The sequence below is a fragment of the Hyperolius riggenbachi genome, chromosome 1, assembly GCF_040937935.1.
Source record: "Hyperolius riggenbachi isolate aHypRig1 chromosome 1, aHypRig1.pri, whole genome shotgun sequence".
Classification (NCBI taxonomy): Eukaryota; Metazoa; Chordata; class Amphibia; order Anura; family Hyperoliidae; genus Hyperolius; species Hyperolius riggenbachi.
Window position 1 is genome coordinate 280044812 of NC_090646.1, and position 19219 is coordinate 280064030.

A 19219-nucleotide genomic window follows, 5' to 3' on the forward strand; every position below is an offset into this window, starting at 1 on the left:
ACTATGGGGCTAATAAAATGAATGCCAGAACGAACTGAAGGCCAGATAGCGGCAAAGAGTTAACTAACAAACAGAGACTAAGCACTCCTGAAGTCTGTGAACTATTGGAGCAAATCAGTGGTTTGCGCTATAACCCTGTTTGGTGGTTATGATATTTTTTGTGGCTGTGGCCTACATCCACATGAATACCTACACAGTCTCACCTGTACTCTTATAGTTCACAGAGTCATAATATGAATAAGCAATACTGCCTCCCTATTGTTGTTATCCTGCTGTCTGGTTCCCGCTACTCCATGCAACCCTCTGCTACAGCAGCTGGGGAGCCGCATGTGTCACAAGGGGGTGCAGGGGGTTAGAGGTCACAATACATAGTCATGTCACTGACTGTCCTCAGAGGAGCTCACACTCTAATCCTACTACAGTCATAGCCTAATGTCCTACCATATTATTATTATGTATTTAAATAGCACTGACATCTCCTGCAGCACTGTACAGAGTACATAGTCATGTCACTGACTGTCCCCAGAGGAGCTCACACTTTAATCCTACTATAGTCATAGCCTAATGTCCTACCATATTATTATTATTATGTATTTATATAGCACTGACTTCTTCTTCAACACATTACAGAGTACATAGTCATGTCACTGACTGTCCTCAAAGGGGTTCACAGTCTAATCCTACCATAGTCATAGTCTATATCCTACCACATTATTATTATGTATTTATATGGCAGTGACTTCTGCAGCACTTTACAGAGTACATAGTCATGTCACTGACTGTTCTCAGAGGAGCTCACAATCTAATTGTTTCATTCATAACCGGAGTGCCTGGAGGAAACCCACACAGACACGGGGAGAACATACAAACTCCTTGCTGATGTGTGTGTGTGTGTGTGTGTGTGTGTGTATATATATATATATATATATGTATATATATAAAATCATATCTGTGTGTGTGTGTGTGTGTGTATCTGCAACATATCTGTGTCTCTAGACCCCGCATATGACACTCGCCCCATACTTTAAGGCCGCCTCTGCTATCATCCCAGGGGTCACAGGAGAAGAGTTAGGATGAGAAATGTGGGAAAGGGGGATTATCAAAGTTTGATAGATATTGTGTTTATGAGGTGTATTGTTCCATGGCTTTGAACAGTTCATTGTTTGAAATGTAAATAAAGGTAGTTTATTTTTAAATAACAACACTTTTTGCTTAAATGTTCTTTAATTTTGTTAAAAAGTCTTTTGTTAGTGCTTTGCAGGAGAAGTCCCATATCAACTGCATACATTGGAAAAAATCCAGATTAAAAGTAGTCATTTTTAAAACTAAACTGAACAGAGGAAGTGGTAACCTTTATCACCTGCATTATTGTACAATATTTTACAGAGGGCAAAGCAGACGTTTTCCAGCAAAACAAACTTCTGACATCCATCCCTGCCTGGACAACCTTTGGCGAGCTGGCTATACTGTACAACTGCACAAGAACTGCCTGTGTCAAAGGTAGCTTTTAAAACTGATTTTGGTTGGGAATATATTGATTGTCTACAGAGCAACTGTACATCGGAAAATGTAGCCATGTGCAGACAGATTTCCACAAGAGTTGTTGTTTTTTTTAAATAAATTTTCCTGCAGTTTTTTTTTTCATATTCAGCTTCATAAATATCCAGCTTCATATGAGCAAGAAATAACCCACATAGTGCATGACCTCAGTACAGTTAATGAATAGGCAATCATTTCATCTTAAATATTTACAGCGTATAAAATTTATGTATGTATAACTATAGTATAGTATCCATGGAGACCTTACAAAATAATAAGTCTTCCCCCACTGTAAGTCATCCCCCACCTTCTATCACCACTCTGAGGCATGTCAAATTGGGCCCCCGGCTGTCGTGCGGACCAGTGTTTGTGATTTTAAATTTCTTTTTTGCAGCTTCCAGGATGCGGTTGAAAGTTGAGTGGTTAGGGAGGGGACCGTGTGGGAGATGTGCCTACACGGGGCGTCCCTGTAAAACGATGCAATCTACGATTGCATCCAACCGAAGCCTCCTCCCTAAATGCTAATTTATGCAATTCCTGCTAGATTTGGTACAGCAGGCAAAGGGTGTATAACAGCACACCTGATTGGCTGACTGGTGTCTGCTGACCAGATAAAGGCAGGACATTTCTCTAGCTGGGAGTTAGCAATTGTGTTTGTTGCCCTAAGTGCCTTGTAAACACATGCAACAAGATACCTTTGGATGCTGCATATCTGGTAGAATAAACTCTTAATAGAATAAACTCAGAAAATAGATAAATCAGTTTCATTTGGCATATCTTAGACCTCTATTGGTGTTTGCTAAGACTAGCTAAAGCTTTAAAAGTGCAAAATAATATGTAATATACCCAAACAGGGGTATTTCTAAAAAGAGAAACTATACATTAAAAGCTGGGTTCAATTGTTCTATTATTTAATATTACTCACCATAACATTACACTAATTCCACATAGCTGTATGAACAGAGGCTATGGCCCTTATTCTATGAATATTTATCCTGAGATTTCTCCAAACAAATAATGTTTCATCTTCTCTACAAAATAACTGTTCAGGATCAACTACCTTTTGAAAAAGTACTACAAACTAGGTAAAAAAAAGGTCAGGCTTATTTTAAGCATTTTTTTTAATCAAATTGGGAGTTTAAAAGGTATTTTATTTATAAGGTGTGTAAACATCTTCTCTGAGGAAACTGAAGAGAAAACTTAATTGAATAGGAGCCCATGTATTTTACTGTGCAGACACCTCAAATAGGTATCAACTGGATTTTCAAAGGGTATTCAATTAGATGCTTTGGTCAGTCAGTGAAAGAGGGATTTTTTAAAAGGAAATTACATTCTTTATGTATTTACTGTACTTGTGAAAATCTTGAAAGCTTCTGAAGGTAGAAACAATTATACTGGGAGTGTTTCACAGGAAAAAAAAGGAAGATTCTTTTCAGTAGCAATGATGATGTCCATTATCTTGTCATCTCACCAGTATCACATGACAAGAAGTGGCTGCAGCATAGTGGGAGCAGAAGGCAAAGGAATAGTTCATGACTTAGAGTCTCACCACAAGCGCATATTTACAAAGCTGAAAAGAAAATTACCAGATATGAAGCAATTAAAAGGTGTCAATATGTAATATGGTTTAAATTACTTCATTGCGTTTGGACACTTTAAATTAATCACATAACAAATGAATAGTGTATTTATTTGTTCTACAGCAATTACCAATGTACGGACATGGGCTCTTGACAGAGAAGCATTTCAAAATATTATGAGGAGGACGGCACAAACAAGACTTGAGGAATATCAAACTTTTCTCAAAAGGTAATTCTGTATGCAAACTTTACATAAATGAACTTAAATAATAGATTAACTTTAATTATATTCTCACTTCCATGTTGCCACTCCTTTCTGCCAAGCTTTTCCCTGGATACTAATTAAGCAGAGGGTCCACATGATCAATTTTACATCTTATAATTAATGAAGATAAAGTCATCATTGTATCAACTGCCACAGCCCCAAACCCACTATTGTATCATGATATCAAAACAGTGAGGTAAGTATGTAGTATTCATTTGCAGGTACAGCTTGTGTTTATTTTTAATTATTTTACTCGATTCAAGTTCACATTAATGTAAATCCATAAATCTATTATTAAGCACCTCAGATAACTCGTAAACATATTTCTTTTGCCAGTTATTTCAGGCAAGCCTGGTGAAAAACAGGTTGACACCTTGATTTTTGGCTGGAACATCACTCAAACCTTCTGTTTTATAACATAGCCCAGAACTTGATTCTGATTTAATGTTTGGTCACAGCATTTCACAGTGATGCTGTGATACTAGAAGTGAAGAAAAGAAGAGCCAAAGGAAATGTCTTATTTTTATTCATTTCTAGAGAGAAGCTAGGTGAAAAAAAGATAGAAGTGAGATAAGTTTGCATTTGTTAGAATGACGAGATACAATAAAAGAGACTCTTGGATAGTAACTTAGAAGAGAACCGTAGACTTCTGTGTCTCCAAGAAGAGAAAATGTCAGCACACATGCAACACATGAGGGCAACATGGAGTTATCTTTATTGCACATCATTGGAATGAGGAGTACAACAATTTGTCCTGGTGTATATGTTGACTTTGTAGCCCCTTACACTCCAATGATTTCTGGTTCACCATGAGCTTGCTGGGTAGTTTGTAATGCTGGGTGCTCCCCCCCCCCCCCCCCCTGAAAAAAAAAATTAGAGTAATGTAACATGGATTGGAATGATGTATCAAAGTAAATAATTGCTAATTATTGTATTTATTTTTCTAAACCTTATCTGAAGATGACAGTTCCTTGCAAAAAATCAAATAGATCATCAATATACCTGGACATTAGAGGGAGATTCTAGTAAAATAATCTTTGTAATGCAAAATGTATTAAAGAACAAAGTGTATTTGAACAGAATTTGATTTTTGCTTGTGCACTGGAATGTTTGCTCACAACCACCCTTGATGAAATAAATAAATTCATTCATATTGAAATTCCAGAAAGTGTCATTAAACTGGGAATTTAATTGGAAAAGATGTGAAATAAACTATTATTATTTATTTTTTTGTCCTTCTTAATAATGCTGGATCTCTGTGTTTAGTCACTAACTACAGTGGGATGCCAAAGTTTAGGCAACTTTGTTAATCGTCATGATTTTCCTGTGTAAATAGTTGGTTGTTATGATAAACAGTGTCAGTTACATATATCATATAGGAGACACACACAGTGATATTTGAGAAGTGAAATGAAGTTTATTGGATTTACAACAAGTGTGCAATAATTGTTTAAATAAAATTAGGCAGGTGCATACATTTGGGCACTGTTGTCATTTTATTGATTCCAAAACCTTTAGAACTAATTATTGGAACTCAAATTGGCTTGGTAAGCTCAGTGACCCTTGACCTACACACACAGGTGAATCCAATTATGAGAAAGAGTATTTAAGGGGGTCAATTGTAAGTTTCCCTCCTCTTTTAATTTTCTCTGAAGAGTAGCAACATGGGGGGTCTTAAAACAACTTTCAAATGATCTGAAGACAGATTGTTCACCAGCATGGTTTAGGGGAAGGATACAGAAAGCTGTCTCAGAGATTTCAACTGTCTGTTTCCACAGTCAGGAACATATTAAGGAAATGGAAAACCACAGGCTATGTTCAAGTTAAGGCTCGAAGTGGCAGACCAAGAAAAATCTCGGATAGACAAAAGCAATGAATGGGGAGAACAGTCAGAGTGAACCCACAGACCAGCACCAAAGACCTAGAACATCATCTTGCTGCAGATGGAATCACTGTGCATCGTTCAAGCATTTGGCACACTTTACATAAGGAGATGCTGCATGCAAGAGTGATGCAGAGGAAGCCTTTTCTCTGTCCACAGCACAAACAGAGCCACTTAAGGTATGCTAAAACACATTTGGACAAGCCAGCTTCATTTTGGAATAAGGTGCTGTGGACTGATGAAACTAAAAGTGAATAATTTGGGCATAACAAGGGGCGTTAGGCATGAAGGAAAAGGAACACAGCATTCCAAGAAAAATGCCTACTACCTACAGTAAAATATGGTGTTGGTTCCATCGTGCTGTGGGGCTGTGTGTTCAGTGCAGGGACTGGGTATCTTGCCAAAGTTGAGGGACGCATGGATTCCACTCAGTATCAGCAAATTTTGGACACTAAAGTCCAGGAATCAGTGAAAAAGCTGAAGCTGCACCGGGGCTGGATCTTTCAACCAGACAACGACCCTAAACACTGCTCAAAATCCACTAAGACATTCATGCAGAGAAACAAGTACAATGTTCTGAAATGGCCATCTCAGTCCCCAGATCGGAATATAATTGAAAATTTGTGGTGTGAGTTAAAGAGAGCTGTCTATGCTCGAAAGCCATCAAACCTGAATGAACTAGAGATGTTTTGTACAGAGGAATGGTCCAAAATACCTTCAACCATAATCCAGACTCTCATTGGAACCTACAGGAAGTGTTTAGAGGCTGTTATTTCGGCAAAAGGAGGATCTACTAAATATTGATTTCATTTCATTTCCTAATTTTGTTTAAACAATTGTTGCACACTTTCTGTAAATCCAATAAACTTAATTTCATTTCTCAAATATCACTGTGTGTGTCTACTATATGATATATTTAACTGACATTTTTTATCGTAACAGCCAACAATTTATACAGGAAAATCATGACGATTAACAAGGTTGCCCAAACTTTTGCATCCCACTGTAATGCCATACTTTAAAAAATCATTAACTCTGCCTGGAAGAACCATATTATTTTGTTTATCATTGTTATCACAGCAAGAGGTTTAAAAACGCTTCCTGGCAGGTCATTTATACTAAGGACAAAACACGATTATGTTTCTGTGTATAGAAAGAGCACGATTAAATTATATTTTGAAGCAGGTTATAAGTGAGGAAAAAGGTGTTTCAGAATCAACTGCGTTAAATTATATATCTTGGGGATAGTTAATGCTTCATGGAACAATTCTTAAAAGAAATATACTGTAAGTTTCATAGACTGGAAAAATACAATATATTTTAAAACTACTATCTATTGTTATTATTATATTTAATTTATATTGTGCTATCGTCTTTCATAGCATTGTACTGAGTACACCAGACAAATCCAGCAGAAACAGGAAACATTAGGGGGAGGACTCTGCCCTTGCAAGATTTCATTCTAGAGGATTACAATTGCTATGATTTGCATGTGCTCACTATTATGAACTGTATTTTATGATATGTGCTTAGCATAGCATTCATTTTTTTTGCTTTGTTTTTAAAAGTGTATTTTTATTGAAGAAGCTTCCGGAAGACAAACTAATGAAGATAGCAGACTGCTTAGAACTGGTATGTTTTTTAATTTTTAATATAAAAAGTAAATATGAATGTCATACATAAATTAAAGCCCATGCTTACCATTGATTTTTTTTATTGAAATGTCATAAAAATTCCATGTAATTTAAGATTTGTCCTCATTGTAAACAGGCTTATTTCTCATGGGTCCTTTAACCGATCCTCTAGCCTAATGTCATCCTCTCCTCAGGAATCATATGGTACCTGTAGTGAAATTATCCATATATTAGGGCTTTTTGTCTCTTTAAGCCATTGATACCTTCCAGACGTTTCTGGATCACCATGAGAGTATACGTATTAATTTGGGAGAAGAAGACTTGTCCAACTGCAATTTCTAACTCAGACATGGCTTCAGTGTTAAAACTTGCTTATAGAAAGAGGGTAAAAGGCACAACAAGGGGTATTCACTAAACTGCGGCAAGCAGAATAACATGAATAACGTTGAGTAGAGCAGAATGCAAATCATTATATGAACTGTTGTCTTATGCGCCGGGTGCCATTGATGCCGGGGGATACGCCCTATCCTGTTATCGCCTCTCAGATCTCGCTGCTGAGGACTGTAGTGAAGTGCGCAGGCGCACATGTGCGAGATGTGAGGGGCAGAGATAAAGGTAATTAGGATACAAGGGCGGGCCAGAAGGGTGAAAGAGGCGTGTTTTATGGGCACAGCGTGATCTATTCTTCCAAGGAGAGCTGACCAATCCACTAAGGGAGAGGGAGAGCTGACCAATCCAACCATTCAATTGCCTATATACTGTTTTATACTGGGTATCACATACAGTACAGCACCAGTATCTGTTTACACATAGCACCAGTATATGATTTTTTTTAATTATTTTTTATTCGGTGTGTGTTGGAAGAGGGGGGTAGTCTTATACGGCGAAAATATCCCAAACTCTATATTTTTACTGCAAAAGTTGGGAGTCGTCTTATACCCCCAGTCGTCTTATACGCCGGAATATATTGTATATCCCAATATATCAATAAAGGAATTAAACTTGGCATCTAAGATTAGGAATAAATTGTTATGTCCTAAGCAGAAATCTAATGAAAATCATTTTTTCTTTTTGCTCAGTAAATAACAAGCATTTAGCAATTTTGTATAATGATCGATTATTGGGGCAAGTTAATCAGACCATCTATTTTATTTCATACCCTGCAACATTTTAGCTCCAGATTTTATTCCAAAATCAAATCAATCTTTTATTTTTGTCATTAAGGGTTATTTCCTTTGCAACAAATGTCTAGCTTGTAAAAATAAAGGACCCCATTTGCAGAAATAATTTACCATGGAGAGCAATAGCTGAATAGGTTTTGAGATCAGTACAATTATCTAATTGTCAGGATCTCTCGTGCAGCATGTCCTGTTGGTTGCAGTGGAACTGCAGTTCTGATTTCTCTGTATGCATTTAGTTGCATAGTTTTGATTGTATTCACACTAAGTGTCATTTCCATATGTGATCACTCTGCAGTTCAGAGCAGCTCAGGATGCTATCATGAATCTAGCTATGGCTTGCTGCAGCTGAACTGCAGCCAGACAGCTCTGAATTCACTACATGCATATTGCTGCATAATGTTGCATACATTTTAGATGAGAGTCATATCCATTTGCAATCAGCCTGCAGTCTTCAATCAGGCTAACACAGGAATGAGTGATTACCATTAAGATGTGCTGGAATTTGTATGCCTGCTCTCATTGGGTGATGTTTATAGAAAAGCCTCCTCTTCCTCTGTTACCTTGCCCATCATAGCTTTCAGCTCTGCCATAGCTGTTTGCTGGGTCTCGTGTCTCAATTGTCATTTGCCTTGACTTGCTTCCTTGTAGACGGTTGCTGTTCCTCCATGGGTTAACAGCAAAGTGCTTCCAGTCTTGCTGGCTTGGATAGTGTCCAATCGCGGCGATAGTGATTGGCTGGTGCTGTTGCTGGTTCTGATTCTGTGGACACCAATCTCCTTCCAGTCCTGCTAGCTTGGACTTAGCCCTCACTGTGGTAGTGATTGGTTGGCACTTCTGCTAGTTCTGATCCTGTGGACGTTACTATAGCAGCGGTTGCTATTAGTTAGTTACACTCCTTCTTGTTCTGTCGTGTTTGTGCCTGTGTGAATGTTTGCCATCGCTGCTGTAGCGATTAGATTGACAAACATTCTGTCTGTTTGTCTGTCCTTGTCTTATTCAGTGTGGTGGACAACAGAAACTAAAGCTGGCCATACACTGGCCCGATTTGTGCCCGTTTCGACAGCAGATTCGATCACTGGGATCGAATCTGCTGCCAATCGTTCACGCTACACGCCGAATTTCGATCCATTTCGTCCGATCCCATCGATCGCGCTGTGCGGAAAATAACCGTCGATCGCCCGCGGGTAAAGAGCGCATCGCTAGCGGCGTTCGAGCGCCCTCTACTGTTTAAACTTCCTGCCGGGCTAGAAGAAGTGAGGCATGCCGGACCTGGAGACCAGAGCGCAGACGGAGCAGCGGTGACCGGGGGACTGGAGTCGCGCCGGCGGAGCAGGTAATGTATGCGGGAGGGCGGGGGCGGCAGCAGCAGCAGCACCACCACAACAGATTGTGAATGGTTTCAGGCTGAAATCGGTTCACAATCTGTTTGCTGTAAAGGTAGCCATACGATCCCTCTCTGATCAGATTCGATCAGAGAGGGATCTATCTGTTGGTCGAATCTGATGGCAAATCGACCAGTGTATGGCCACCTTAAGAGCTAGGGTCACTCTGAGCAACTATTGTGACTTGTTTATTGTGGCAATTATCGGAAGCTCAGAGCTGCGGTCGCTCTGAGCAATCTTGCTCCCTGTCTCTAGCCTACTACTTCTGCTGTGATCTGTGTAGTCTCCTTCACAAGTGTATCCCACACTATTACCTGATATTACCCAGTCACATTTTGTCTTGCTTAGGGGGCTCTGGTAGTACTCTTGTCTACCCAGCCTCAGTCTCTACACCTTGCACGCCGAAGTCCTGCGGGGTAACCGTAGTTGGGTAGGCGCACTGGTCTCCCATTCATGTGGGGGCTTGGCGTATGGGGAAGAGCGTGGTATTAGATTGGGGTGTAGAGGCTGAAGGAAGGCATGAGATCTGCCAGGTCTTACACTCAAGCCCCATCAAAAGGGTTATTTATTCATTAAAGTGCCCTTGCAGATTATGCGGGTGATACAACTAGGGCTCTAAAAACCTGCGTAGGAAAATATATATCTAATATTGGGAGCAGGTCCCAGTTACTTAGGTATAATGTTACCAAAAAATATTACGGAAATATATTCTTCCAATTTTCCTGGCCTGTTGGGGGCGATTAGGAAAGATTTGGAGAAGTGGTCAGAAGATAAATTTTCATGGTTTGGCAGGATGGCCATAATTAAGATGAATGTGATGGCTAGGATATTGTTTTTTATGGCCATGCTGCCGATTCATTTGCCCCACTCTTTCTTTAGTTCTTTGAGATCTATGTTTTTAAGATTTATATGCAATAGAATGGCCTCCCGAATGTCATATGGAACTCTGATCAGGTCTAGAGAGAAGGGGAGAGTGGATTTGCCGGATCCTAAGATCTATTATCAGGCCTGTACATTGAGTAGGTTAGTAGATTGGGCATATGAGAATAAGAACAAGAAATGGGTGAGAGTGGAGAAGATATTGGCAGGAAAATATTTAGGCAGTGCTTTTTGGCTCCCTTTGAGGTATAGAGGCTCGGATCGGATACATGGAAAAATGGGTCTGGCTAAAGAATGGTCACCTCTGGCTCCTTTGATGGGGTTTTTATTTTTTGAACCTGTGTTGGAACATCACTTTTTTGGTACTTGGAGTAGGGAAAGTGGATTAAGATTAGGACAAGTACTAGATGGAGGATTGTTAAAAATGTTATCTCTATCCTGGGAAGAAAATGGTCAGTTCTTGTTTGACTTTTGGAGGTATAGACAGCTGGAACATTTTTTTTTAAATTGCAGATTAGAAGTAATATCAGACTGAGTGATCGCTCTTGTTTTGAAAAACTTTTTGGATTGAGTAAAGCTCCTAGTCATAAAATTTCCCTGTTCTATAGATTATTATTGAATAGCTTAGAGGAGGATTTTCCTGGGTATTTCCAGAAGTGGGAAAAGGATTGGGGGGTCTCATCAGTGCTCAACAAAAAGCTAAAATGTGTATCACAGGCAAGCTTGGTGAGTTCTAAAGTGAAGGAAACTAATTTTAAAGTTTTGACTAGATGGTACAGGCCCCTTGTTAGGATAGTTTTGATGAATTCGGAGGCTGATGATAAATGTTGGGAGGGCTATGGTTGAAGGGGTACTTTTTTGCATATATTTTGGAATTGTCCACAATTAAAACTTTTTGAGAAGGGGTTGTTCTGAATATTAATAGAATAACTATCCACCAGGTTAAAAATGATCTGTTAGAGGTGCTTTTGCATGGTTCCTCCATGTCTATTGGTAGATATAAAAGATTGGTGCTTCCTCAATTGCTTATTGCAGCTAAAAGTTTAATTCCTGTAACTGGAGACACCCAGATCCTCCTTCATTAATTGATTGGGTAAAATGGTGAATATAATAAAAGATGCTGAGGAACAGATGGGAAAGTTTTTGTTCAAAATGGATGGGCTGGATTAAATGTATGGATTCTGAAGAATATAAAGAGATTGTGGTCTCTGGTGGAGGAGGTCATTGAGGGGAGGTTTGGTTTGGGGTGGGTGGTGGGGTTGGGAGGGTTTTTTTTCTTGTTTTATTTGTTTTGGTGTAATTTATTTTTCTTTTGTGGCATAATATAATCTTGTATTATGGATTGTGATTTTTAGCATTAATAAAAATTACATTATATGAAAAAAAGAAGTGATTTGCGTCTTCCTGTAATTGTTGCTGAAAATAAGGGCATTGGAACTGGCTGAAGGGAGGCCTACATATAGTGTAAGGAGCTTGTGATTACGCATATTTAGACATTTATAATTTGAAGTTCTATGGTGTAGCGAGTTCTCTGTCATATCAATGATGATGGACACTTTGGGGTATTTTCTCTAAGCCATGCTACACAAGTGTTGCAAATATAGCATGAATTACACAAATTAAATAATGGGCTACATAAATTGTATACGTTCCATTCAACTTAATGTGCAACGATACAGCACATTAAGTTTGTATAGAGTTTAGTGAATATATCCCTTTGTTTGGGAAATTTTGCTGCCCACAAATTATGTTTATATTTTGGTGAACAACTTTTGGACACTTCTTTTTACTATGTCTTAGTCTTACTAACAAACACAGACACAGAACATTTATATCGTGCTTTTCTCCTGTCGGACTCAAAGCGCCAGAGCAGAGCAGCAGCCACTAGGGCGCTCTCTATAGGCAGTAGCAGTGTTAGGGAGACTTGCCCAAGGTCTCCTACTGCATAGGTGCAGGCTTACTGAGCAGGCAGAGCTACAAGGGCTACGGTGAAGATCACAGTCAGGCCAACCCCTTATGATCTAGACTACATTAATGCAGTTAACATGTGACCTGTCCATGAGCTTTTGGTTAATAGTAGGTGAAGAGGAAGACATATGATCCAGGTGCTGGCAGTGAGGAACTGGCCAACCATGATCCTTTGTAGCAAATCATTTGTAATTAAAAAAAAGGTGAGATAGAAAAGGGTGGGTATGACTCGACTGAGCACAAATCACATACAATTAGTTACTGTAATAACCTATTTAACTTTATTAATCCAAATCTATAGAACAATAAAACACATTAATTAAAAATGTGCCCACCCCGCACCCCCAAGCCAGCCTCCCACCCCGACCTCGAACCCCTGCCGCTACCCCACAGATCCCCCAAAGAGATGGTGTAACCACTAACTATGAACTGTATTATCATGTGGGTTTATGTCATTGAAAAGTATAAATAAATAAATAAATAAATTTACTCTGGACGTCCAGTTAACCCAAAAATATATGTAGGTATAAACCACAGCCGGTGCAAAAATTGGTTAGTGGCATGCAGCCAGTCTTGAAGTGAGGAACCGGCAAATTACTGCAGCCAGCACACAAATTGGTTAGTTGCATACAGCCAGTCTTTAGAGTGGATAATAAGCAGATAAGTGCAAGCAAGGGGATTTTCCAGCCGGGAAAAAGCAAGACAGTCACATAAAATTAATTCAATCTCAGAACATAATCTCCAGAGATGTCAGGCATTGGATAAACAAGCTGAGGCACATTGAGGCACATTGAGGCAAGCAGGTTGGTACCACACTGAGGCACATGCAGGGTTCAGGCCAAGTGATATAGCTGTCACAAATCAAGCTGCAGATTCACCAAGAGGCTCAGTGTCATCAGTTAATCGCCACTCACTTGTATAATAATTTTGAGAAGCAGTCCACATACATAAACAAAAGCCATGCCCGTGGGGCTGCTTACGTGTCCACAATGGATATCCTGGAGTACCGTGTTGCTAAATGTGATGTCCTCCGAGATCAATGCCTGTGTTGAATAAGTGAGATAGTTGTCCGGATAAACAAGGATTTCTATCCCTATGGAGATTGATTCCTGTATGGCTGAGACACCGGACTGGCTGTAGGGAAGGCAGAGGCTTCTATCCGTGCGGGGAAGGAGACAGCATGGAGGCCGGGACACTGCACATGCGTCCTCGACCGGTTTCGCCGGACTTCCGGCTTCCACTGGAGGTGTGCAACGGATTCCATGTTCCTCCATGGGGATCTTAAACCCCCCTGCCGGCCTGACGTCATCGCCAGGCCGGCCCCGCCCGCCCCCACAAGCGGCCAATGCCGGGCAGGCGGGCGGGGCAGGCAGACACGGCGGCCGGCCGCCTTAGCAACCCGCCGGCGCGTCCGTCATTTGTAATTAAATTCTATAAAAAAATAAAGGTTTTACACATGTTTTTAATCTTTGTTATTATAATTGCATTCCATTAGCTACAATTATAAATATCAAGGTTGAACTAGGGCTGTAAACTATCTCCTTAAATTATTATTGTGTCTACTTGCCAACTGCTAAATAAGCAGTATCTCCACTGTAGATAGATAGATAGCTAGATAGCTAGATAGATAGATAGATAGTTTTTGTTATGTGCAGTAGACAGACAGACAGACACAGAACGGCAGATTGGACCGTATACTCCTACATGCAGTCTGCCAACAGGTCTCTTCTGTAACAAATGAAGGACTTAGCATGGTCTAGCTTCAAAAGGCAAGACTTTGCAATGTAAAGAGGAGAGAGGTGAAGACTGGCACTGCTGCTACATAAGTTTATTTTGGAGAATGTATACTTACAATATGTCCGGTGAAGGAAGCTACATGTGGCTTATTGAACGCTGGGATGCAGGACCTCTGAGATGTCCATTTCACACCACTGGTGCTCATTTTCCAAGAAGTTCTGAGAAGGGTCACCGTAATACGGGTTAAATGACCGGTGTGGCTGAAACACTTCCGCCTTTGCATCATAGACATGCCCCTATTGCCTTGGCAAACCAGGGTGCCCATGTAGTCCAGAACAGTGGGACAATGTAGATGCAAAACAGACTTACTGTGAAGCATGAACATTAAAAACAAATTCTATATCTACACTCCTCATGTAAACATATCTCCAGTAGCAGAAGTGATGGTGTCACAAAACTGCAAACTGGGAATCCCTGATAAAGCCACAGAATCTCATACTGTATATGTGGGGAAATCCATGAGTTAAATACATAAATAAGAGACAGCCACACCAGAGGCAAGGGAAGAGGATAATGAACATTATCATTTCTCTAAGAAATAAGGCATGTCATTCCTGTTGTTAAAGCCAAGAGGGCAAAGGCATTTAAGGGCGAGATCAAGCAAGCATCTCGCTGTTTGAGGAAGTATTTCCTACCTCCACCTTGATGGATTGGGCTGACAGTCTCAATTGCAAAAATCTCACACAGTTCTGATTGTTCATGTGATCAGATGCATTAAGGTCACATGTGGGCTCACCCATGTGGTAATGCACTGGAAAATGGGCATGGTCGTGGTCAGTCATAGGCATGGCCAAATGTACATAAAATAAGTCGTGGTTTTATTCAACTTTGTCTGAAGCCCCCTTACGTTTAATAAGAACTAATGCCTTGGTTAGCATACAGATGGCAGGGATTAGATTAGTGCTGCAGAATATGTCAGTGCTATATAAATACATAATAATATGGTAGAACATAAGACTATGACTATGGTAAGATTAGATTGTGAGCTCCTCTTAGGACAGTCAGTGACATGACTATGTACTCTGTAAAGTGCTGCAGAAGATGTCAGTGCTATATAAATACATAGTAAAAATATGGTAGGACATTAGACTAAGACAATGGTAGGATTAGATTGTGAATGCTCTGTAAAGTGCTGCAGAAGATATTAGTGTATATAAATACATAATATTAATATGGTAGGAAATTAGACTATTACTATGGTAGGATTAGATTGTGATCTCCTCTGAGGACAGTCAGTGGCATGACTATGTACTCTGTAAAGTGCTGCAGAAGATGTGAGTGCTGTATAAATAAATAATAATAATAATAATGTAGGACAATTGACTATGATTATGGTAGGAATTAGATTGTGACTTGGGCTAGTGGGATAGGGGAGGAGGTCACTGGGCTAGTGGGGGGAGGCAGAAGATCACTGGTGCTACTGAGGGGGGAGGAAGAAGGTCACTGGGGCTATTGGTGGGGAGGCAGAAGATTACTGGGGCTAGTGGGGGGGAGGCAGAAGGTCACTGGAGATAGTAGGGAGAGGGAAGAGGTCACTGAGGCTAGTGGGGGATGCATACTTACTGAATTCTGGTTGCAGCTGCCCATTCCTCCACTGTCCCAGGCTGAGGGATGTCACTGGGGCTAGTAGGGGGAGGGAAGAGGTCACTTTGGATAGTGGGGGGGAAGCAGAAGGTTACTGGGGCTAGTGGGGGAGGGAGAAGGTTACTGGAGCTAGTGGGGGAGGGGGAAGGTTACTAGAGCTAGTGGGGGAGGCAGACGGTCACTTGGGCTAGTAGGGGGAGGGAGGAGGTCACTGTGGCTAGTGGGGGCAGGGAGAAGTTCACTGGAGCTAGTGGGGGGAGGCAAAAGGTCACTTGGGCTACTAGGGGGAGGGAGGAGGTAACTGGGGCTAGTGGGGGGAGGGAGGAGGTCACTGGAGCTAGTGGGGGGGGGGGGGGCAGAAGGTCACTTGGGCTAGTGTGGGGAGGAAAAAGGTTACTGGAGCTAGTTGGGGGAGGCAGAAGGTCACTTGGGCTAGTGAGGGGAAGGAAAAGGCTACTGGAACTAGTGGGGGCAGGAGGAGATCACTGGGGCTAGTGGGGGGAGGGAGGAGGGCACACTGCCAGCCTATCCTGTGGAGGGTGGGGCTTCCACAATCAGGGGGCGGAGCTTTTACCAGCCGGCAACCCTCTCCTAAGTGTCCCAGCTGTGGGGAGGCAAGATGGGCTGTGACCCCTGCGAGCAGTTAGACGGTGCACACACTGCACACACGCTGCTCACAGGTCAAAGTCACAGCCTCAGCCTCAGTTCCCAGCTGCCTGTTGGCTCCTTCTACTGCCCCAGTTCCCACCATGTGCAGGAACACAACAGTGGGCAGGGCATACCGGCAACAGGGCCCACCAGAGAATTCCCCGAATTCCTGGCAGCCCAGTCAGACCCTGTGCTGACATGCAGGCTCACGGAAGATTAAACAACATCAATCAACATTAATGAATTGCACAGTGCGTATTAATCATTTCTTCATCTATCTTCTATTTTTATCTTCTCACTTTGCAATGCCTTGTTTTTTTCCCCCTAGTACACTCTGTCATTGAAGTTCTTCTTTAAAGTGTTGAGGCTGGTGTTGAATGTATCAATGCCAGCTCAATCATACACCAGAACTGACAAGTAGAAAAAATGCAGACCACAAGACTCACAACCTCTGCTACTCAGGCAGGGATAGCTGGTGCCAACACCTTTATCCTGGTACACCACTCCAGGCTCAGTGGCACATCACAGGCAAAGCAGGAAACATGTTTGGGCTAAGCCCTTCATCAGGTGTGACAAAATCAATCCCACAATGCCATACAAACCCTCCCACAGGAAATGCAAACACCCATCAAAATTACCCCCATGAGTGCATAAATATACATAAACACAATTTAAATGTTCAAACATGTTCCTATGTTTATGATTCTGTACTACTATGTGTACATTTGCCTACCGCAGCTATATTTTCCGTAGCTATGAGTTCCCCTAGGGGAAGACACTCTGTATAGATCCTGCATTTTTTTTTGCATTTGCTTATGTATGATCCTATGTATATCTTTTAGGAGAAAACATAGAGTAAAAAGTGAATTGAATAAAGGCCCCAGACTATTTCAGTAAGAGAAAATGACGTTTTTCTCATGTAGAAAAGCTGAAGTACTTCTGACTGCTGTAGAAACCTTTCTGATGCCCAACAATTCAATGGTTTTCGTCAAGCTGTGGACAGTATTGGGTTAATTACAACAACCACAAGCTGTGTGCACAATGCTCCAAAGATAATTACAAGACCCAGACTTAAAGGGAACCAGACAGGAGGAAGAAAAGCTTTTATACATACCTGGGGCTTCCTCCAGCCCCATACGCCTGGATCGCTCCCACGCCGCCGTCCTCCGCTGCCTGGATCCGCCGGTACCGGGTCCCGTCATTGCCGCGAGTCGGCCAGTCGGCCGGCGGACGCGGCCAATTCTCCGCATCACAGGTATGCGTGTGGCTGCTTACTGCGCAGCCGCATGCGTAACCGGTATGGAGGGAGCCCCTGTGATGCGGACAATTGGCCGCGTCCACCTGAAGTGACGGGCCCGGTACCGGCGGATCCAGGAAGCGGAGGATGACGGCGTGGGAGCGATCCAGGCTTATGGGGCTGGAAGAAGCCCCAGGTATGTATAAAATCTTTTTTCTATTTTAGCGAAGCATTCCTCTCTGGTTCCCTTTAAGTTGCTTTCCAAGGCCAGATTTGATAATAATAATAATAATAATAACAATAATAATGATACATAGATATCATGGTGCAGGTGGCTGGTGACTTGCAGCAATTAATCAAAAAGTCAGCTTTTATTTGTCTTGCCAAGCGTTGACTGTCATGGCTTATAGTTCTGCATTTTGTTATCTTAACCCATTCGCGTTCCGTCGTTTTCACTTGAGAAATGTTCACCTCCCATGCATTAGCCTATAACTTTATCACTACTTATCACAATGAACTGATCTATACCTTGTTTTTTCTGCCACCAATTAGGCTTTCTTTGGGGGTACATTTTGCTAAGAGCCACTTTACTGTAAATGCATTTTAACAGGAAGAATAAGAAAAAAACGGAAAAAATTGATTATTTCTCAGTTTTCAGCCATTATAGTTTTAAAATAACACATGCCTCCATAATTAAAACTTGCGTATTGTATTTGCCCATATGTCCCGGCTATTACACCGTTAAAATTATGTCCCTATCACAATATATGGCGACAATATTTTATTTGGAAATAAAGGTGCATTTTTTCCGTTTTGCATCTATCACTATTTACAAGTTTAAAATAAAAAAAAATATAGAAATATTTCATCTTTACATTGATATTTAAAAAGTTTAGACCCTTAGGTAAATATTTACATGTTTTTGTTTTTTTTATTGTAATGTTTTTTTTTTTATAGTAAACATTTTATTTGGGTAGTTTGGGGAGGGTGGGAGGTAAACAATAGGTTAATAAAGTAAATGTGTGTTAATTTTCATTTTTTTTAACTTTTAGTTGTAGTATTACTTTTTGGCCACAAGATGGCGGCCATGAGTTTGTTTACATGACGTCACTCTAAGCGTAACACACGCTTAGAGCGATGCATGGGGTACGTTACAGCCAGAAAAGGCGCAGCTTCCTAGAGAAGCTGTCGCTTTTTCAGCGGGGGAGAGCAATCAGTGATTGGGCACCATAGCCCGATTCACTGATTGCCTGGCTAACGAACCGCGGGCCGGGAGCACACGTGCACGCGCGCGATCGGCCGTGGGAGCACGCGGTAGCGCGCATGGTTCCTGGACGTAGTTTCTACGTCCAGGAACCAAAATAGGTTAATAAGACTTCCAAGAAGGATAAAATGTCTTTACCCTTCCCATGTGGTAGCATGGAATCCTATCATCCCACAAATCCACACCAGAGACTGGGATTCTCAATTCCACCTGCAGCTCCAGTTATAGTTAAAATGTAGTGAGGTGATCCAAGCATACGTGCATGGAATGACTCAGGGCACACCAGCCCTTTAGAGAGAAGGCATGTGTGGCGGTCTGCAAGGGATGTGAGGACTCCCCTGTGTTACGCTTCAAAAAGATCAAAAGCAAAATGGAAATG

The 19219-nt window shown here is 41.2% G+C and overlaps 1 protein-coding gene across 5 annotated transcripts in view; it reads left to right on the plus strand.

Moving 5' to 3' along the window:
* The window catches only part of PRKG2 (protein kinase cGMP-dependent 2), a 203659-nt gene that overhangs the window by 85915 nt on the left and 98525 nt on the right, over positions 1 to 19219 (plus strand). For 4 of the 5 annotated variants that reach the window (XR_011020470.1, XM_068233649.1, XM_068233648.1 and 1 more), the window contains 3 exons: positions 1387 to 1500; positions 3243 to 3348; positions 6835 to 6898. Coding sequence is in view for 4 of the 5 variants with exons in the window: in XM_068233649.1 (XP_068089750.1) it covers positions 1387 to 1500; positions 3243 to 3348; positions 6835 to 6898 (284 nt within the window). In the remaining variant the exon portion in view is untranslated. The remainder of the gene's footprint in view (positions 1 to 1386; positions 1501 to 3242; positions 3349 to 6834; positions 6899 to 19219) is intronic. The other variant, XM_068233650.1, reaches the window with a different exon arrangement.